Source organism: Polypterus senegalus, chromosome 10, assembly GCF_016835505.1.
Source record: "Polypterus senegalus isolate Bchr_013 chromosome 10, ASM1683550v1, whole genome shotgun sequence".
Taxonomy (NCBI): domain Eukaryota; kingdom Metazoa; phylum Chordata; class Cladistia; order Polypteriformes; family Polypteridae; genus Polypterus; species Polypterus senegalus.
Genome location: NC_053163.1, coordinates 94,029,907 through 94,053,309, shown reverse-complemented (window position 1 = coordinate 94,053,309; position 23,403 = coordinate 94,029,907). Strand labels below are relative to the sequence as shown.

The following is a 23,403-nucleotide window of genomic DNA, read 5'->3' as shown; positions in this document are numbered from 1 at the left end:
AAACAGTATGAGGAAAGTTCGAAGAAAGAAAAAAAAAATTACAGTGTTTCTGTTGGGGATCGTTGTTCACAACTGAGCTGCGGCCACATAACTAACTGCTCTGTGGATGATTCATTCAGGCATTTCAAAGTCTTTTGTGCACTTTGTTGTAATGAAAGTATCTGCTGAATCTACTTCGTAGTAATAAGATTTCTATAGACTCGTGTCATATGGGAAAGCTGTTGGAACCATAAAAATACTTCGTTGTAATGAAAGTTTTGTTGTAAAGATATTCGTTGTAACGGAATTTTACCTGTATTAGGAAAGTTAACTTCACCGTCTACAAATTGACGCTGATCATAATTAAATATACATCCTAACTGAATTGTAAGTATCAATACTTTAATTGTTTTTTGTATTTTATTGTTAAACTCTTGATATTTTATTATGTCAATTTAAAAGATTTTTCCCTGAACACATTCCAAATCTAAATCAACTGAAACAGTAAACTGAAAATTTCTGTCTGTGGAGGTAAAAATACTGTACTTTGTGTAACATTTTAGGATCTCAGCCACTGGAAAAATTACTATTCATTTTTCAGATTTCTAGTAATGGAGTATGAAGTATATCTATAATATTTTTGGAAAAGTTCAATAAAATTTATGACACTTGTAATTCACACCTTAAATTTATTAGTGAAGTAACTTGTTTAATGAGTGAAGAAGAGATATGAGCAAAATAAACTTACTCTGCAAATGAAATTTGGTGGGGAAGGGAGAATATAATATAATAATATACTGTGATAATAATCAAGCTGTTTTAAAAGCTCTTCCTTCAGGGTAAATGCACACTGAGGATAGAATAATGAATGCTGAAACACAGAGGAGACAGGAAGCTTCATAAGTTTAAATGTATGTGTTTAACTTAATAATTAAATGTGTTATTTTACTTAAATTTAGAGTAAAATTGGATACCACCTTTTTGAAATTCCATTAGAATGCGTATTACCTGTAAAAAAACTCATAAGTATAAGTTATACAGGATTTTACTTCCAAAGTTAGAAACCCGCAGTAATATGTTGTTGAAACATGCTTGTACCAGTTACTGACATTTCTATTATCTATGCAGATATACCAATATTTAATATATTCCCAGTGACCTGAGAAATCATAGAGGCTACAAACCAAAATTTTGCAGCCTATCTGGTCATTTTTAAAAATAATATAAACACTAAAGTATTGAATTAATTTTTTAATTTTGGCTATCCATCCATTAACCAATAAACCAAATGCATAAAAGAAGCATATTTCCTCTGACTTCATATTTTCTTCTATTTGAAAGAAAAAAATATGAAAATCACATTTAATATACAGACTTGCTGTTTACTGTTTACTATAGGTGGAATTTTGAATTAACATTCTCCTAAGTAAAACTGCTAATTTATATTCCTTTGTAGTCCTGACTTAATGGTACAGTATAATGGAAATATATGCTGTGTTAAGAATTCTTTCCATAAAGAAAATGTTACAAGCCAGAGAGCATGCTTAAGTCAACCTTGATTATTTAGTTGGTCGACACTGTATAGTTTGTCCCAACCTAATGTTAAATGTGTGTTATTTTAGTATCTGCTGCTGTAATGACATTACAATACAGCACATCCCTCATTTCTTATTAGCGGCCCTTCATTACTAAGACATATTTTTAAATACAATTTTCATGTCAATACTACAGAATATTTTAGTTACAATTTCATTAACCTAACACTGTGTTTATTTTGCATTAAAAGAAAAGAACTAAAGTGAAGCATTTGATAAAATTCCTGAAAACTTGTTATTTTAACCATACTTTACTATGAAGACTGCTGTTATTTTGTGTACCTGTCCAATGAACTGCCTTACTGACACATTACATTTCAGTTTCTAGAATAATATAAGGTACATTTTTATAACTAACTTTTTAAATAGTCTTACAAATGAAGTGAAGTCTGATGCCATTCATGTTTTACTACACTGCACTTTCTAACTGTAAAACAGGTTAGTGCAACTATAACATGGGTATACAATTTTATTTATGAAGCAGGCATGTATTTGGACAAAGATAGTTGTTTTTTTTTATTTGCAAAAGTAAAATACCCGCTATTAAAAAAAATGACATCTCTTCACAAAATAGGTCCCTTGCAACAAATATGGAACAACAATGATAGTAATAAAAAAATGGGACATAATTTGGAAAATAAATTAACATTACAATTGCATTAAACAGCAAAAAATATTTTATAATTACAAAAATAATACAAATTTAGGACATTTCTCACACTACGGCATTTTTGAGTTATGATCCAAATCTACTGTTGATTGTAACTTCGGTAACATATAGGGTGCATTTTGGATTTAGATAAAAAACCTACAATAGGTTAGGATGCACCAGGCAATAGGGGTTGGTGTATGTGTGTGAATATGAATATATATACTGTATATATTTACAGTATATATATTTGTGTATACACAGTATATAATTGTTCAAGGAAATAAAAACAGAAAATTTATTTACTGTGTATCATTTTTTCTTTAGAAACCAGATAGCAATAGAATATGCATCAACGGTACCACGTTTTGTGTTTTTTTGCAAAAAGAGTTGCTGAGTTTAAAATTTAGGCAAACATTTTACTTAAAATTCTACTTTAACATGTAAATAAATATGTCAGTCAAAACGAATGATCAAAAGTATAGCTTTCTTCTAAGTGTTTAAATAAACAAGGATACCAATTCAAGTTTAGGGTTCAAAAGAATCTAAGGCGTCATTTCTTTTTTATTTTTACAGATGTAAACATAATATACAATGTTTTAATTTTGGCACTTCTGTGAGACAAACCTCTATGTCAGCTTTCTGCCTTAAAAAACAAACAAAACAAAAAAAAAAACTGAGTACATAACAATTTGAAGTACTACTGCAAATATGTTCAACTTAGTTAACTGGTAAAAGGAGTATTGTTTGCTTGCTTTTAGGTGCACCATAACACCTACAGAGGGGCTGTACAATCTGTACGATCAGTCTCTCTCTTATGATAGCTCACAACTGGCCTATGTTAATTTCATTTAGAGTCACTGCCTCAACAGGGACTTAACATTTACATCATACTACTGATTGAAATGTAATTTAAAGTCTTAATGACTGAACTGCAACAACAATAATTAATATGATAATAAAACCCTCAAGAAGACAGAAGTAGCAATGCACTGCACTCAAAATTAAAAAAATTACTAATTGGGCAGGACCGATAACATGCCTCATTTATATTTTTATTTACTTCTTGTTTTGTATACTTTTAGCAAAGACATTATAGTGAAAATGCAGCAATATTCAAACTTTCTTCCAAGTCCTCAAATATGGCAAGCATTATGGAGATTAACACTACTCTGACAAAATGTATCAGAGAGGAGTGAAGGATTTTGGACTAAATAACCAAAGCCAGATTTTATTGTTAACAATGTGTCAGAGTTTAAACCTGCTGTCTAGCAATGTCCTAGAAAAATCTAATGCAAAACATCATATTAAATAGCTGCTTTCTGCTTCACAGTTTTTTTCTTTTTAATTTTTAATCTAAATATAAATATAAAGGACACCTCACAATGTCCTTATTGCAGTGCCAAAGTTAGGAGTGCATCTTGTTGGGGAACATTTTTTCTATATATATATATATATATATATATATATATATATATATATATATATTATGCAGACACTAAAAAAAAATCTTACACTCATGCATACACACAAAAGGCTGACGTAAGAAATTAAAAGTTTTACAAGTATAAACAATATTGAACAAAAAATGAAAACCAATCGCACCCCACCTGCATTTTTCAAAAATACCTTAATAATGTATGTAACTCTATAAGGTAAACAGAGGGATAAAAAAATATAATTTGCCCCTCCTTCAGTACAGCAATTAATAGTCCTTTTCATAGATAACAGCAGTGTTTCTTATTTTCTCAGGCACTAAAACAGACTGTGTAAAAAGGCTGGTAAACCCATGGCCACATCAGATACGTTCAGGCAGACTTGCATGTTGATGCTCAGTCAAAACATTCAAAGATCTTTATGACTGTTCATCCTATTGTGAAAAATAAGTACATTTAAGCATCTTGGATGCAAATGACAAACAAAACCAATCATAAGGTGTTTTTGAGAAAAAAAGAACCATAGGAGTTATGCCAGAACCCCAATGAGTCCTATTATTTAATAAAAGATTTTGTTTGATTTTAAATGTGCAGGCATGCAGCTGAACACCATTTAAAATGGCTTATTAACTGAATGCAATTCCATCAGATTATGGCTTAGTTTTAACCCTGCCTGGTTAATGACCTTTGCAAGACAGAATCTTATTCTCGCATACTACCACTCCACTGCATTAGAAATGACTTGCCTTCATTTTCAAGAAAAGAATTGATTGCATGTAGAATAAGTCAGACACATGATTCAATCTATAACAATAGTCAATAATTATGTACATATTTTCCAATAATGGGATTAAATGCATTAATAAGAACACATTCATGGAATACTGACAATCCCAGGTGCTGCTGTAAAAATAACTTGGCTACACTTGTATCAAATTAGCTTTCAAAAAAAAGATCTACTTGTGTAGCTTACAACTGAAAATCTGTTATTACATTGAATACATACTTTTAATACATGTTAATCAAATTTCTTGTGAGATCATTTTGTTTCATAAATCTAATTGAATTATTACTTCAAACAGACCATTGTTAAAATTTTATAAATAATAAAATACTTTTAACCAGATGAAGAAGAAGATATTTAGTATTTAGTTGTTAATATTTACAAAGCACTGTTATTAAGACATCATTTGAAATAATCTAATAGGGGTCCTGTTGGAATTGCATAATTAAGTGCAGCCAAATTATTTTTATCTTTATTAAAGCCTTATAGTCTAGATACAGTTGTAAAACATTTGAACTAAAAGTATGATTTAACTTTTAAAACAGAAAAGTGAAAAACAAAATATTAACTTTCTGATGTAAACACAACAATGATAACACTTTCTCATAAAAAGAAATGACAGGAAAATATATCAGTTTCAATATGCTCTGAAAGCAAGAGTCTTACAAACTTGTCTCTTTCTATAGAATCCAATGCATTCCAAATTCATTCTGATGCATTCCTCTGTTCTTCTATCTTGCTCCACGATGAGTAAGACAGTATTACACAGTGTATGTGCAAGTTTCTCCCAGATATTTCCTCCTCTAACATTCAACTTTGATTGGTATTTTAAACGTTTCTGTTTAACATACCTATTTTTTTGGTTAACGTGAGTACAGGATAAGGCTTACTGCCAAGGGAGATATTAGTGACTGGATGAACATGGATTTCCATAGAAATATTCTACAGATCCACCATTTTGCTTCTCATAACTTCAGAGTGGCCTACTAAAAAAAAAGAGAAAAAACTCATGATTAAATGCAGCATGAACTGAACTTGTGAGAAATGAAATAATCAGAAATTCAATACTGCACATTGATTGTTGCTTGATATTATCAATGATACTTGGCTGCAATAAATCTAAAATACAGTCTTACATCTGCACATACAAATCTAAAAAATAGTGAAGTTATAGTGGATATCTAAAGTCTGTACATATGTTGCTTATTAACTGTTGTTTGATATTACCAAAGATATCTGACCCTGATAAATGTAAGAGATGGTTCAAAATCAGCACACAGAAACCTAAAAAATGTGAACTTATAATGAATATCTAAAGTCTACACACACTCATTGAGATTTCAGGCTGAAATAAACAACAAAATTTAACCAAATAGTATTAAGAAAAAATAACTAAAAATATTTAGGTGAGCCAAAAAGAAATTTCACATTTCAAAAGTTTATTCTACAAAAACGCTACAAAATAAAATACATGTAATTACGACACAAGAAAGGGTATACAAAATAGATTTTTTGCACTATGTTTTAAAAATAACGTCTTCAAGGTGGTGGCCATCATTAGTGATACACTCTTCGAGACGATTTCTGAATGTTTGCATGACTCATTCAGCAATTTCAAAAGGAAAAAGGGGCGATTTCGTGGCAAACTACATCCTTGAGGGATTCAAGGTTTTGAGGTCAGTGTGTGTATACCTTCAACTTGAGACAGCCCCACAAGAAGAAATTGTGTGGAGTAAGATCAGGCAAATGTGAAGGCCATCACTGCATGGTGAGATCAGCTTCCCTAGAAACATCGCCCACAAAACTTGCATGGATCTTCACGCTGTATGAGCTGTTGCTCTATACTGTTGAAACCAGGCATCCACCAGATCCATTTCTTCCAGTGGGGGCCGCAAAAAGTTCTCTAGCATTTCAATGTAACGTTCTGAAGTGATGGTGACCGCTGCTTCCCCCTCCTCAAAAACGCAAGGGCCTACAATGCCAAATTCTGCAATGGAACACCAAACTATAACACGCTCACTGTGCAGGGGTCTCTGATGAAGTTCACAAGGGTTGGTTTCGGCCCAATAGTGAAGGTTTTGCTTATTTATGCAACTATTCAAATGGAAATGTGCCTCTTCACTGCACATGATTATGGCATCTCGAAGAACGTCTCTCCCAGGCTCTCTCAGCGAGTTCCTGCACTATTTTGCATGGACGGAAATTAAGGACCTCATGCAAAATCCTCCTCTTCCTGTGCCAGAAATGCCTATGGAAGAATCATGTTTGCGCGCTGATCGTCTAGGAGGCTGCAAAATTGATGCCCTTACTGCTTGGATGTTTTCAGGCGTTTGTACAGTCCAAGGACGGCCTGGAGATTTTCTGTTCAATGTAGTCTAAATTTAACCACCAACTAAATAACTGGTTTCCCATTTGGGATGTCATCATGAGGAGGAATGCTGAAGTGCATTCGGAAGACATGTTGTGTAGTGATAAAGGATTTGTTGTTTTTGAAGAATGCTTCGACAGTGAAAGCACCAGACCAAGGCATGCTGCCAACTGAAAACTACAAGGGATCGCCTGTCAAAGGACCCTCCACCCCCAACCCACTTGGCTTCCTCTACCGCGCACAATGACCATGAGAAATGTAGAACTTCATTTTAGCTCACACCTTGTACTTTAAATGCCTTGATTTCACAGGGGTAACAATGGTTTGTCATGTTGATTTATCTAAGGAGAATATTAGTAAATACTGTAAGTGCCAAATTAAAAAAGTTGAGTTTTCTTTAATGTATTTATTTTTCTCTAATTTAAATAAAATAGGTAGTATTTATCCATTGTGTTATGGTAAGTAAGTGATGTTCTTCTACATTGGGAAAAGAATCAGATTTATAGCTAGCCACAAGGTAAAGAAGATGAGAGGTAAACAGTGTTAGTAACAGGAAAATGTCAACCAGAAATAAAAGATCAAACTGGAAATCCTAACTGTCAAGTTAAATTGTGAGTAACTAACACACAGCAAGAATATACAGGAATATGCAGAAACATGAACACTGGAGGAATGAGATGAGGCAATGATAGCCCCATTGCCAAAAAACTAAACACAAAATTGCAGTATTCATGTTGAAAATAAAGACAAATGATGGCAGTATGATAATGTTAAAATCATAAAAATAAAAAATATCATTAATCAAAATGATATGCACTAAGTGCAGAATTGAAATCTACATGATCAAAAATCTCTCACAAGTCAATTGACCTGTATAATAAATTTTGGACAGTCGGAATCAAAAGGAATGTGTGTGAAATGTATTAATTTTAATTTGTGTTAAACCATGTTATAAACAGAATGAGAAACGGACGTGTTTGAATTTTTTTTGTACTTACTTTATGCTAAACACCTCAGAATAGCATTTTTCATAAATATACATCTTATCCACACTGTGTATAAATGTGTATTATGCTATTTATTTTAAAATGGAATTTTCTCCTGGGAAAAGCTAAATAAATAATTTTTGTGAAGAAATACAGTATTCACATAATATTATACTGCAAATTTCACAATGCAGGTTAAGGAAGGGACATCTTTATTATAAAAGAGAAGGCTTATCTGCAGTTAATTATGCAATGGAATGATGCTTTGTAAATGAAAGCACAAAAATCCTACAATAATTACAACTTTCAGTATGGGTTAATTTATATGTACTGTTTCTTTTTATATTTACAATATCAATACAATCAAACATGTTTTGTAACTGAATATTTCTAAACATATGGATATTAAATAAACATTTTATTCAAGAACGTGAATATCATTAATTTAACCACAATGGTGTAAAAATATTTTGGCTCAAAATGAATTAGAAATAGTACAGGAAAAGCTCATTGAATGTTTCCCTCTTCATCTGTTTTTTATTTCAAACACAAAAGAACCATATCACTTTTGCAAACAACAAGGTTTTCCTGTATGTCATAAAGACCTGATATAGATTACAGTGACTCTATTTTAATGTACAGAATATATTCCTATACTTTATTAAAACATCACCTGAATAAACAGCTAACAATGAAAATACACCCCAATAAGAAAATCCTTCTAATTCCATAATCTTTTCTTTTTTAAAAAACATACTGTCAGGATGGAGAATTATACCACAATTATCTAACTTTTACAAGTTCCATACATTTACATTGGCTGTTACAGATTCAAATCAAATGTATTTTTTTTATTAAATAATAGTAATAAATATAGCAGCTCACTGCTCAAAATAGTAACTGGTGGTACAGGGAATTGAACCGGCAACCTTTTGATTATGACTCAGCATCTCTTACAGCTGCATCACCCAAGCAGTTATGTCAGTGACTTACCCTAAGGCAACTTCTTTTTCTTCAGTTACATTCTTGAATAAAACAGCTCTTGTTTTGTTATACTTGTACCTTATGTGAAAGTGTTTATTTGATATTTGGACTTCAGTTTTCACACATTATGCACTTCATGTCTACATTTTGTCAATTATTACTAAAACATGAAAAACATTTCTGTTTTAGCGATGTGTTTACATAAATCTGCTATTCTTGATAAGTTTCAGAACAAATCACAGTACAGAAACTGCACTCAAAGTAGTAAATGACTTGCGGGTTAATGCAGACAGAGGCCATTTATCTGTTCTTATCCTCTTAGATCTGAGTGCCGCATTTGATACCATTGATCACAATATTCTCAGAAATCGTCTTAGTCAGTGGGTGGGCCTCTCTGGCAGTGTCTTAAATTGGTTTGAATCCTACCTGGCAGGTAGAAAATTCTTTGTTAGTTGTGGTAATTATACTTCAAAGACACATGATATTATATATGGTGTTCCACAAGGCTCTATCGTGGGTCCGCTGCTCTTTTCAATCTACATGCTTCTGTTAGGTCAGATTATCTCGGGGCATAACATGAGCTACCACAGCTATGCTGATGACACGCAACTGTATTTATCAATAGCACATGATGACCCCGACTCTTTTGTTTCACTAACACAATGTCTTACTTGTGTTTCTCAGTGGATGAGTAGTAATTTTCTCAAGCTAAATAAAGAAAAAACTGAAATTGTAGTGATTGGAATTAATGGATATAATGAGGTTTTTAAAAATAAACTTGATGCATTAGGATTAAAAGTCAAGATGGAGGTAAAGAATCTAGGGGTAACTGTTGACTGTGACCTGAATTTTATATTGCATATTAATCAGATCACTAGGACAGCATTTTTTCACTTAAGAAATATAGCAAAAGTTAGACTTCTTATATCATTGAAAGATGTTGAGAAATTAGTTCAAGCTTTTGTTTTAAGTCGACTAGATTACTGTAAGGCACTTCTCTCAGGACTACCCAAAAAAGACATAATTCGACTGCAACTAGTGCAGAATGCAGCTGCTAGAATCCTAACTAGGAAAAGAAAATCCAAGCACATCTCTCCAGTTTTGATGTCACTACACTGGTTACCTGTGTCTGTCAGAATTTACTTTAAAATACTGCTATTGTTTACAAAGCCTTAAATATTCTCGCTCCATCTTATATATAGAGTGTCTGACATCTTATATTCCAAATCATAACCTTAGATCTTCAAATGAGTGTCTGCTTAGAATTCCAAGAGCTAAACTTAAAAGAAGTGGTGAGGCGGCCTTTTGCTGTTATGCACCTAAAATCTGGAATAACCTGCCAATAGGAATTCGCCAGGCTGATACGGTGTAGCACTTTAAAAAACTGCTAAAAACACATCACTTTAACATGGCTTTCTCATAACTTTATTTTAATTTAATCCTGATACTCTGCATATTCAATTAATTATCATTACTATTCATGGTGGCTCCAAAATCTGTACTAACCACTACTTTCTCTTCTGTTCTTTTTCCGGTTTTCTGTGGTGGCGACCTACGCCGCCACCACCACCTAATCAAAGCACCCTTGATGGATTGATGGATTAAAGGCCAGAAGCCCATGTGACCGTCATCACCAAGTGCTTCCATAACCCTGAATACAATGAGGACTGATGATTTATGTTAGGTAGAATGCCTAGAGGGGGCTAGGCGGTCTCATGGCCTGGAACCCCTGCAGATTTTATTTTTTCTCCAGCCGTCTGGAGTTTTTTTTTTTGTTTTTTCTGTCCTCCCTGGCCATCGGACCTTACTTTTATTCTATGTTAATTAGTGTTCTCTGATTTTTAATTTCTGTGTTTTTAATTCTTACTTTTCTCTTTTTTCTCTTTCTTCATCACGTAAAGCACTTTGAGCTACATTATTTGTATGAAAATGTGCTATACAAATAAATGTTGTTGTTGTTGTAAATCGTTGTAGACATGGAACACCCATGAAATGCATGTATTCCAAATTGTACCCTCTGCAATTCTAGGCAACTCACTCCCAGATAAACCACTTGACCACTGAGAATCTTCTTTGCGAACTGAGCTGCAGTGGGGTTGGTGGAAGGATGTGATAGCAGGCTGCTTGTGCTGATCAACACATTTACACAACACAAAAGATGCTGATGGAGAGGTGCGAAGGGATTTAAGTTGGGCCAGGAATACGAGCTTTTCTGTAAAAACATTGTAAGTGAGCTGCAATCACAATGTGCCATCTCTAGCATTCTCCTATCCTCACATAAAACTAATGCAGGCTATTAACATTGCATACTGTGAGTTTTGCTTCTACTTCAGACAAATGGCAAACTTCATACAGAATTACATCATGCGTTAAAAGAAAGTACAAACATTGTTGTTGATGAGCAGTTGTTGAAATGCTGATGCCTTTTCATGGAGTGACAGTCAAATGAACCTAACAAGTCTGGAATAAAATTTTTGCTGCTGATGTAATTAACAAATATGTCTACAGATATTGTTGCATATTTGCAGAAAGATCACACTTGATTGCCAAAGAAACACAGTGACAGTTAATGTGATCTGGGAGCCTTTCACAAACAGCTGACAATATTTTCTCATCACCTTCAACAATGCTTGAAGTGGGCAATTCCCTTTCTGTGCTTAAAGAGTAGTGGTACTCAAATGCACATGTAATGGTGCTTACTGGGACTAGACATAAGGAATGTTCCACTTTCAAAACCAGTCTAATGTCCAAATGGAGACCCCGCCACTCCCTGAAATATTTTATGTATACAGATGGGCACACTAGGATCTTATCCTTGTTACATATGAAGGAGGATGATGAAGAAGCAAACACAACAGTAAATACCAATAGTTATTCAATTCAACTTCAAGCTATGACTTTGCAAGGTGAAGAAGTTTCTTGCCTAAAAAAACAGTGACTGCTCTGAACCAAACTGTAAACAAAATGAGACAGGAACTGCCAGCCCATTGTGAAAAGAAACACAAGATGGTCAAAGAGACAGACCTCAAAAAAGTGCTGACGCAGTACAGAACAAGCAAGCAGCAAAATAAAAGTGAATATAGTGCACCCATTTTGGTGTGCAAGATGCTCAGACTGCAAAAATGATAGCGGACTGCTGTTGTGGACTATATTATACTAAGTTCATCACACTGTGGGTCAGGTACCTACATAATGTGTTAAATATATAAGCAAAGGTGTAATGTTATTAACTATTTACAGTATATAGAAAAATATCTTTTTGACTGAATATATAATGAATATATGATATAATATATGAATATAATAGTTTAATTAAATACTGCAGTGGTTTTATGCCCAACTGGAAAAAGCAGTTTGTGTAACAACATCCTTTTGGTGATTACAGATCACAATGTCCTGTCTAATCTCATCTGTCATTTGTCACGCCTACCGCAGACCTCACCACTGTCAAACTTCCCTCGTATATATATCCTGTACAACTCATTCTGGCCTTCTCTATACTTCTCCATCAACATCCTCAGAGCAAACATCACATCTGTAGTGCTCTTTCTTGGCATGAAACCATACTGTTGCTCACTAATCATCACCTCACTTCTTAACCTAGCTTCCACTACTCTTTCCCATAACTTCATGCTGTGGCTCATCAATTTTATCCCCCAGTAGTTACTAAAGTCCTGCACATCCCCCTTATTCTTAAATATCGGTGCCAGTACACTTCTTCTCCACTCCTCAAGCTTCCTCTCACTTTCCAAGATTTCATTAAACAATCTGGTTAAAAACTCCACTGCCATCTCTCCTAAACACCTCCATGCTTCCACAGGAAATACCACTCTGTTCCAAGGGATGGCTCTGTCAGCTAATACCTCTCCTCTCATTCAACATAGTCATATGTAACTATCACATTAACTCTCTCCTTGACTGTCTTACCTGACAGGTCCGGAGGCAATCCTGGAAAAACATGGACACCCAGACTGAGACCTTGGAGCGCGACCAGATGGCTAAGCAAGATGAAAATAAGCACTGCCCGATGATTGCCGACAAGCCCAGACAGGCCATGACCAATGACTTGAGCCCAGCTGTCACAACAGAGAACTCTTTGAAACCAAGGGCAAATAACCACCTCCTGTGTGCTGTTTCAGATGTGGGTCACATAATTCCCAACTGTCCCTGCCACAGCAAGCCGATGGGCTGCACTTGGGCCCAGGAAGGAAAGTAATGTGGTTTGACTTCTGCTAACCCTGCCTGACTTGTGTACAGGTGAGGTACTGACTAATGGAACTAAAGTGACAGCTCTCTTTGATTCCAGGAGTAACTATTCTATTGTTGCTAGTCATTATGTGCTCCCACTGCGTGTGTGATGTCTTTTTCAGGAGTAGCTGTGATGCAAAATCCCCCTTACCCGGTCATTCTGGTGCAGGACTGGTATAAAAGAAACAGCATTGTTGCACAAAACTAACATGGAAAAACAAAGCACCTGGTTATGAACAGGGAAAATCCACTCCATGTTGTATCCACATCGAGTTCTACCCCAGATCGTGAGGGAGATGAAACAGCAACCCAATATGAGGTAAATGACATTGTGGAACCACATATCAAGGTGTGATGGTCTGTGACCACTGCGAGGTCAGGTCTGATTTCCAATGCTTTTAAAAGGAAACAATGGAATGATGACTGCTGAAATTTGCTAAGAATGCAGTCATTCTCATAGACAGGTAATGCATGGCATATCATATGCCACAGGGTCCTTATTTTGTAATAAATAATGAAAAAATGAAAACTTGACTGCTTTGCACATGCCCACCTCCTCAGAACCCACATTGGGTCCAACAAAACCCTAGTGAGCATTAAGCTAGTTTCTATTGGTCCAGGGTCTGGACTGCCACTTCTACCTCAAACATCTGTCACGCACGAGCATATCGGGAGCAGCTGAAGGACCCGACGCGCACCGCGATAAGAACCACCAGGGGACGAAGGCAGCGTAACTAACCTCTCTCTCCCTTTTTCCAACATAACAATTCCAAGAGCTATTCTTCACAGTTCCTTTGGTTCCCCAATGAACAGAAAACTAACTGGACTTTATTATAGCTTTTCAAAACATATTTATGAACATTGAGAAAATTGTGTGAAAATAAACCAAAAAAAACGAGATCTACATTGACTGAATATTGGCTAAGCAGAGGCTACCAAACTAGGCCTTAGGAAAGAGCCTATTAAGGGAAGCTTTCACCCTTCAAACACAACTAATTGTCAAAATCCTTTTTCTACAGAAATTGAAGTTGCTAACCAATTTTTGGAAAAAGAGATATCAATGAAGAAACTTTTTTCCTATTATATTGCTTTCTAACTTTGGAGATAAACAGCATTTCAAATACATGGAACTCCTTTCTAATGCTGAGAAATTTGTCCATGCTTTTATCACATACTACATCAATTACTGCAACTCTCTACTGGCAGGTGCAGCTTCTAATCTTATCACAGCTCCAGTTGATTTAACAAGGACCAGCAACAGCATAACGCCCATTTTGCTTCGTGTCCACTGGCTCCCTGTGTCTTACATAATCGAATATAAAATTCTATTATTAACCTATGAAATTTTAAATGGCCTTGCACTAGACTGCATCAGTGACCTTCTCCATCACTATGCTCCTGTTCGCCCACTAACCTGCACTTTATGGGTGGCAGGGCCTTTTAATTAGATCAGGTGACTCCATTCAGTCAGTAAGTCAGTCTCCAACCCGCTATATCCTAGCACAGGGTCATGGAGGTCTTCTGGAGCCAATCCCAGCCAACACAGGGCGTAAGGCAGAAACAAATCCCGAGCAGGGCACCAGCCTACTGTAGGACACACACACACCCCAAGCACACACTAGGGACAATTTAGGATCACCAATGCACCTAACCTGCGTGTCTTTGACTGTGGGAGGATACCGGAGCACCCGGAGGACTCATTCTGACTTCAAAGGGAAAATGACAAACTGCCATAAACATGTGACATTTTCCATTTCAGAACACAACAAGTTGGACATGCTTTATGCAAATAATGGCTTTAAATGTAAATCTGTAGCATACATGGGTAGATCTGTCCACTTGAAAGCCTGTTACTATATTAGATAGCAACAAAACTCTTGTCATTAGCCAAGTCAACAGAGAAGGTTCCTGTATGTCTTTGGTATGATATTTATAGTTTTCTTGTACTTCTATAAGTCTTAATTTATCCTTGGGACAAATGAGTATTATTAATCTCTATACCTATCTCCCTGTCTGTCTGACCAATATAGCACTGATAAAACTCTCCTACGCAGTATGTGTGAAATGTTTCTTAATACTAACTAGGGGGCTCCTACCCCTGCTCGCTTCGCTTGCCCACCCCCGGATTTGGTTTACGGGATATACAATTTAAAGACACTGTTATTTTCATGGGAATTGTTACATATGCATTATTTTCACTTTAAAACTTTTATAAATACAATATTTGGAATTAACTTTTCTTCATGATCGCATTGAATTTTGATTCCATGTTTGGACTTACATTGTGACAAACGCAACGTATATCTGCCTGTAAGTGGATATCGTTTCCTTCTCTTCAATAAATAAAACAACTTTCTCGAATGTTTGTCCATGCTCTTTCTTCTCCACTTTGTCGTTGACTTGTCATCTAGTACGTATAAAATTATTGTCCTGATAAAATTTATAACAGCTGAAAGCACAGGAAGTGTGTCTTGACAAAAGCATTCACACGACTGAGGTTAGATGACCGTGGTCTTGTTTGGAAATAGATGTAAGTAGGACGTGACTCATGTTAAAAGTCTACGTCTCACGGGACTTCATACTGCAACAACGTTTTTGGAATCTTTTGCTTCCTGCTGGCAACACAAATTAGATGATCTACAAGTCTCCGACTTAAAGTTTAAATCCAAACATTATATTCAATCTCTTTTCGCTGTTCCGTTATTTCACCGAGTAATAATTTCAGTTTGTTTGCGCTAATGTGATCTTTCCTATCCTTTTTTTGAGAGTTTGGAATTTTCATACTTCCATTATCTCTAACCTGCTCTGCATTTGTACCGTGGCAACATTTTTTAATTCTTTACGAATTCTACTTTGTCATGTATTTCTGGTCCCGGGCATGGTTAAATCTCTTTCTTGTGTAACGTATAACGCTGCTCGTGTTGTGAAGGGGGATGCTGAACGTACGCTAAGGGGATGTGGTCGCATCAGCTGCAGTCTTGCTGCTTCTGGCGAGCTGCGTGTTCTGCTTGTTGCGCTGTGTGTCGATCATTTAAAAGCCTCTACAGCAGCTGTCTTTTTGTCTCACTGCCTTGTCTCGCATGATGTCAAAGTATCTTCCAAGAAGATCACATCTCGTCTTCCTTGTAAGATTTTTTTTTTATAATACAGAGATGTTGTGCTATCGAAGGTAATCATTGTTACCTCTATAATGTATTCACATCTCCAGATCAACAGCTTCATGACATGTATGAAGAGTTAGGCTGAATTGACTTGGAAGTGTCCTCCCTTGAACATGTTCTTGTCTCGTTTGTCAGAGGAGGAATTTTTTCTCCAGTGTTTTATGATAAAAATAAAGAGCGCATATTAAAGATTGAATTACAGCCATGAACAAATTCATTCAGGCCTAACTGTTTTTCTTTGGAGGATTTTCCACATAATTCCATACAAAGTGAAACTGCTTCTTGCAAATATTTCATAATATATATGGGTGCAGGATAAGAGAGTTTTAACAAATGGCAAAACAGAAATTAAAAAATAATAATAAGTAAAAAATCTTTACAGACTTATGAACAATTCAGCCAAGGTTTTCTCTTTCAAAAACACTTCTGTATTGCACTTGTGAACTTAAAAACCGAAGACTACGAAAAAAATTATTAAATATTTAATTCTTCTAAAAGTCAGTAATATATCAACATTATTCACAAGAACATCAATAGGACAATTTTTTGTATTAAGTCAGTTAACTATTAAATTTCAACTAATTTAAAAAGCTTAGAGTTAGAGTTAGATAAATTTACAAATTAACTTGAGCATGCATTAATATCAGATTGTTTACACATTATACACTGACTAACAAAATAACAATTATTTCATGATAAGGAACTGTATAACCTTTATGTTTTCAAGTAATTAAACATCTGACCCAAAACACACAAATCTTTTGTGTTTATTTGTAATTATTTGTACGTTTTGGTTTTCACTCTTTTACACTTATTCTTTCTTATGAATCAAAAATTATATTATAGTACTTGAAAAGCAAGCAATTTTAAACTTAAATTAATTTTAATGAAATGACCAGAGAGACAGAGTTCATGCACCATGGCATTTAGTAAATAAATTATTACATTTTACTTAAAAAAAAAACAATATTTAGCAGTATGATCTAATAAATAATTCTTCCTATTTAAAATTTTTATTGTGATACTTTCTACAGCATTCTTCCAATAAAAGAATATAGTAAATATAACAATTTTATTATAAATATGTAAAAGAAACTTACTGTTCTATTGGCAATGGTTACATCTGTGAAACAAACATGTTGCTATTCAGTTCATCTACAGATAACTGGGAAATCTACAGTGAAAAAGACTGTATATTAAAATAGTTCGCTCTAATATATTTTATTCAGAAAAATAGGGTAATTAGTAACATTATGTTTACATAGGTAAAATGAACATTCAAAAGACATTTTTAAAAAATTAATATGAACATGAAACTGGTGTCTCAGTTCCATGGTCATAAGCCAATTTTCACATGAAAACAGCATCATTATCCTAAATATATCTAAAAAAACATTAAAGCTCCTCAAGTTTTAGGAAGAGTAAAACAGCAATCACATGAACCACTGAAGTGCTGAAGATGTGCTAAAAATTGAACAAAAAGAATCTTACTGAAGGATTTTCTTAGCATGTACTGTAATATTTGTATCTTTGATGTAACAACATCACAGTTTAAATAAAAAGTCAACATACACAGCAATGGCAAATCCCAACAAAAGCAGCAAGATATCCATATATACAAAACAAACTAATCCCTTTTAAAATATGCTTAAATAAAAAAGCTAAAAATCCAATAAAATTGCAACTTCTGATCTATATCACATAAATTATACTTATCAAACAAATGTTCTAAAGATATTTAAAAAAATAATTTTTTTTGTATAAAGATGTGTTTGCTGTTTTTACTCCCAAGAGCAGATTTAAAAAATACTAAATGCCCAGATTTAGAGATGTAAGACAATAACAACTTTATTTGAAAGGGCAAACCTGGTTGGCAGCAGCAGTTTCAGCAAAAGGGACACTCGTGACAGGAGTAGTTGCTGAAGTAACAGTGGCTGGCGTAGCACCGTGCATCATGGGTACTTCAGTAGGGAACCATGGGAGCAAAGACAGGAGGGTGAAGAATTTTGGCAACCATGGCAACATGAAGGGAAAGGTGTGGCAGGAATCACAGCAACATGCCATTTACACCATAATGGCAGTTATGCACGCATGCATCATAACAGTAACAAAACAAATTTGGGTAGGGAGAAAGGATTAAAATAAAATATTGAAAAAGGGAAAAAAGAGAAAAAAAGGGGAAATCTGATTACAATCATAATAAAATATGGAAAACACTCTGTACATTAATAAGACAAATGAGGCACCAGAAAATGTACTTGCCACTAATGATATTGACAATATTTGGGGAAAAAGGCTGCACTTTACTTTTACAGCACAAAGACAAAGTAAATAAAACTATCATCCCTGTTAGTTGATGAGAGTTTTATAAGGAAAAAAAGCTTTTAGTAAACAAAATGCTAGGCACAGATAATTTATTTAATTCATATTAAAAATTCAGACTAGTAGGAAAAGCAGATCAGGGTATCCCTAATAAGTAAGCAAGATATTAACATCAATATTACAACAATATTATTATATCTTTTCTATTTTAAGTGCAATTTCAATGAAAGATTATCAAACCTCTGCCCACACTGATTTCAAAGATCCTATTCACATTCTGTAACTGTGAGCTAACCATGTGCCAGAATGAAATAAAGCATTTTTATGCTTCATTTCATTTTCACAGTTATTCAACATTTCTGTAAGTTAACAATTATGCATACTGTCAGTGCACATAAAAATGAAAAGAAGTCCATAACTGCACAATAACCACAAAGATGCAATATGAAAAATATATAACACCTTATTTTATTTTTACAGAAGGCTGTGCACAAGAGATGATGTCATAATGTACTATTTAAAGGGCTACACATATACACAATCTGACAGTGGAAGCTTTTTAAATTATTTATCCTAAAAATAACTGACTTCATTTAAATAATATTTTTCAGGCAGTAGGATCTTAAAAAAGATTTACTGTAGTTTCTTAATTTCAGCAAAAGCTGAAATTTCATTAAGGGTGCATAGTATCACTGTTTTGGACATGATAAGAAACCACATTAAAAATTTCGCTTAAAATTTTGTTGACACCTTACTTAGATTAGGTACAATCTATAAAGTGTCTATTAGTTACATGCTATTATGTAGTAGGACAAAAAAGGCTTCTTTTGATCTTAATTACAATAATCAGTAAACTGGTTATTCATCTTTACTAAAAAAAACAAATAATATTGCTCTGAAAAATACATTAGAACAAAAATATCTATATAATACACCAACCAGCCTGAAAGACATCAGTAATTTATCAAAAATTCTGCATCAGAATATTTGGCCTTGTCTCGTACTACTCTTGCTTATCAAAAATTTGATTTAAGAAAAGAATGTACAAAATTAACATTAATATAAAATGCATTGATAAAATGTGTATTATTCAGGTACAGTATAACCTGTGCTCAAAAAGTAACCCTGTTGGTACTGTGCATGCATTAATTAATTAATCTTTTAACATGATTATTTGAATTTAGGGATACAGGGTTCTGAAGCTTATCCTGTCAGCTATCAATGCAAGGCACAAACCAGTACTGTTGTGACAGCTATTCTATGACACACACAACACTGTCTGCAAGTGTAATGTGTCCTTACTAAAGAAAAAACAACCCAGCTCTTAGCATAGCAGTGATGAGAATCAATTTACTGCAGGGCTAATATGGCTGTATCCATTTTCTGAATATGCAAGAAAGGTGTAAACTCAAAGATCTTTTAAAACAAAAGTACTTCAAAATAATTTTCAATTTCATTTTTCAACCTACCTAAATAAGTAAAAAAATGACTGATATAACTAAAAACTAAACAACTGCTGTAATGAACTGGTGAGCACTTTTTCCATGGATTTTTGGTAACTTGTAAATCTATAGATGTTATTAGCATTTTGGTGATGATACTTGCAAAAACAAATCTAACTGAAATACACTAAATCAATAAAGATTTATATACAATTATAAATTATAGTTTTCAAAACTAAAGCTTAAATAAAGGAATATAATATGTTTCAAGTAGAAAAATGTATACAATACTTAATATGACACTAAAAAGTTCACATTATGGAAAAACATACCAAAACTATTTAAATGAAGGTATTACAAATTTAAACACGACACCTAGTATACACTAGGACTGTATTCCATAAATAGAACAGATTATAGAAGTAGCTAAATTTGCTTTATCACTAATTTGATTAAAATTATATAAATCCCTAACTATGATTTTAACAGCACCTACTTCAGAAATCTGTGGTTACTTCTTATATATTTGTGTGAATAAATGGCACCTTCTTCAAATTACTGTACTGCAAGAAATGATGTTCATGCAAGTCTTATCTAGGCTACCTTTGAGTGTCTCCAAACACTAAAAAAACTAGATGGCAGAGGATGAGCTTTAAAAAGTAATAAAAATACTGGTGAACAGTGTAATTTCCATTAATGAAGACAAAAATGACACATGTTGTTAATGAGAAAAAATATTTTTGTTAACTAAACTAAAATTAAAAAGATAAAATGTGTGAAAACTAGAACTAAAAAGAAACAAGAAAATAAAACTAGCTTTTTTAATCTTAATTTTGATTTCACCACACTAGGCCTTGTGCATAATGTACATGTGAGTATTCAGTTGCCAGTAGATGTATTAAATATCATTTAAAACCACACAGTTGTAACATTAGCATTGATTTGTGTGCATGTGCAAGTACCTCTCACTGCTGGTATCTAAATCTGTTGATTTCACTGGCCATTTCATTCATCTGTCAGTTTTCTCATGTAGAACCGGAGTGAATACTTGTCAATTTCAATCATTCAGGCTGTAGATTTAATTGTCCATAACTGCTCCATTGAAAGCGTATGGCGGGGAGCTTTCACCAAATTTCAATGAAAAGGTGCTTGAATTAAACATGCCACAAATTACAATAAAATACACAGCTGAGTAGTTTGAAAATTAAACCATAGAGGACTTGTCAATAGCCACCACCACACTTCAAATTCTCTCAGTATTTAGTCCGGAAAAAATGTTATCTGTATACGCCAAAGATGGTAGGAATTTCAGCAGTTTCACCCTTACTTTGCACAGGTATCACTTGTTTGTTAAGGTGCCTTTGCAGTGTAGCGTACCATGCAATCAATGTTACCAAACAAACCAATGTTACACATATGCATATATGCACATATTTAGTTTTATTCAGTTTATTAGTACTGATATTTCAGCGTGGGTGATGTGCTGTCGCAGAGTACGTTCCTGCCAAACTATCATGATGAACTTCTGTATTTTAAATGCTTCATCGATAGAAAATGGACAGACTGCAATAATCTTAAAATATTTAGGGTTACGTCAGGAAGAGCATCCAGTGTAAAATTTTGCCAAATCAATACGCGGACAACAATTTTGGATGATCCGCTGTGGCAACCCATAACGGGAGCAGCCAAAAGAAGAAGAAGAAGATTTACAATTACACAGTATTGCAAAGTTCTTAACAGTGGATTGTGATGTACTTTGCTTGGGAGATAATCAGCACTGTTAATTCTGAAGTAAATCATCACACTCAGGATGTATTGTACTAGAGTAGTGTACCAAATCTGCTGTATATTGAAATAAACTTCTGTCATCTTCACTTTTATTCCTATTTTATTCCTTTGACTTATTTGTGAAACACTTTGTAAATGGGAAAGGCACTACATAAATACATTTATTATTATCTATTATAAAAAAAAATCTTGGCAAGAAACACTAGGGCAACGAGATGTGATCTTCACGTTAAGATCATGGAAGACACTTAAAAGACCCGCAAGAAGAAAAGAATGGCCACATAGCGTCTCGCAGGGACCTTAAATTGGCCATCTCGCGGGGGGGACCTTAAACATGAGACATTGAGCCAACAGATTGACCCAGGACTGTCTCATGATGACGAAGAACATGAGATTCTTGCAAGACATGTCCTACTTACAATCAATATCAAATAAGACAACGGGCAGCAAAACATTCAGTCGTGTGAAGAATTTGAGTACACACGGATCCTGGGTCTCAGCACATATAAAGCGTATAAGAACAATACGTTATAAATGAAACGTCGACGACTAAGTGAAGAAGAAAGCGGCGTGGAGAAAAGACACTCAAAAGCTTTGGAGAGAAAAAAGAGAAATAAAGAAAAAATAATCTAGGTGCAAATTCAGAAAATAAGGAAAGTAATTATCAGCCCGTAACAAGTAGAATTGAAACAAAGCACGTCCAATCAGGCTCAGAATTAAAAGACAGAGTAAAAGACAAAGTAGAACTTCATAAAGACGTTCACAAATGTTGGCGCTATATACATGTGGAGAAAGTTAAAGAATATGAATGTAGGAAAATTAGAAAGTATAAAAAAAGAAAGTAAAAATCGCAGTAGCGCAAACAAATGTAAATGATTACTCGAAAAAGGGGAAATAATCACCATGGACCAGGTGTCACTGAAAAAAAAGCAGGACAAAGCAAGGTCAGAAATAAAAGACAAGAGCAGAAAACAAAGTAAAATGTAATAAAGAGGTTAAAAAACAAGGGAGCCAAACACATGCAGAGCAGGTTAGAGATAATTAAACCTGGAATTCAAAAGACTCAAAACAAACTTATGCGCGAAACACATGCAGGGCAAGATACAGAATATGAAAGCAGAAAAAAACGACAGTGTCAAAAAAATTATGTAAACATCGCATTAGTGCAAACAAAGAGAAATTATTACTCGGAGAAATAACGAAAAGGCGAATAGAGATCGAATATATGGACACAGGTGATATGTCAGAAGTATGTAAATATTGTAAGGCTTTGAAGTTTAAGTCAGAGAATTTCAAAAACGTGGTTTACCTCACATGCATTTATTGGTTACTTTACAAAATAAATTATTAACTGCTGATGATATAGATCGCTTTGACTGTGCTGAAATTCCAAACAGAGAAACCTATCCTGAATTATGGTACAAAGTCATTAAACACATGTCTCACTCACTTCATTTAAAAGATTCAGTATATTGTTTTTACAGAAGTTTCTGAAATAAAAGTGAAACTAATGAAATAGCAACAATTCAAAGAAAAAAAAAATCTTAAAAGTGTGCATCTGGAAAACCAAAGGCCAAAGGCCAAACGAGCGAAGCGAGCAAAAGCCACCAGTTATTATTACTCAGTGACATGAGCTTAGGTTTGATTGTTAAATTAGGATA

The 23,403-nt window shown here is 34.1% G+C and overlaps 1 protein-coding gene across 2 annotated transcripts in view; it reads right to left on the bottom strand.

Annotated features, from left to right (window-relative positions):
- Positions 1-3,668: 3,668 nt before the first annotated feature.
- Positions 3,669-23,403, bottom strand: part of mbnl3 (muscleblind-like splicing regulator 3) — a 183,661-nt gene continuing 163,926 nt past the window's right edge. For both annotated transcript variants that reach the window (XM_039766224.1, XM_039766225.1), the window contains 3 exons: positions 18,057-18,151; positions 17,291-17,364; positions 3,669-5,429 (listed from right to left, as the gene is read on the bottom strand). In XM_039766224.1, the coding sequence (XP_039622158.1) occupies positions 17,308-17,364; positions 18,057-18,151 (152 nt within the window). In that variant the 3' untranslated portion in view covers positions 3,669-5,429; positions 17,291-17,307. The remainder of the gene's footprint in view (positions 5,430-17,290; positions 17,365-18,056; positions 18,152-23,403) is intronic.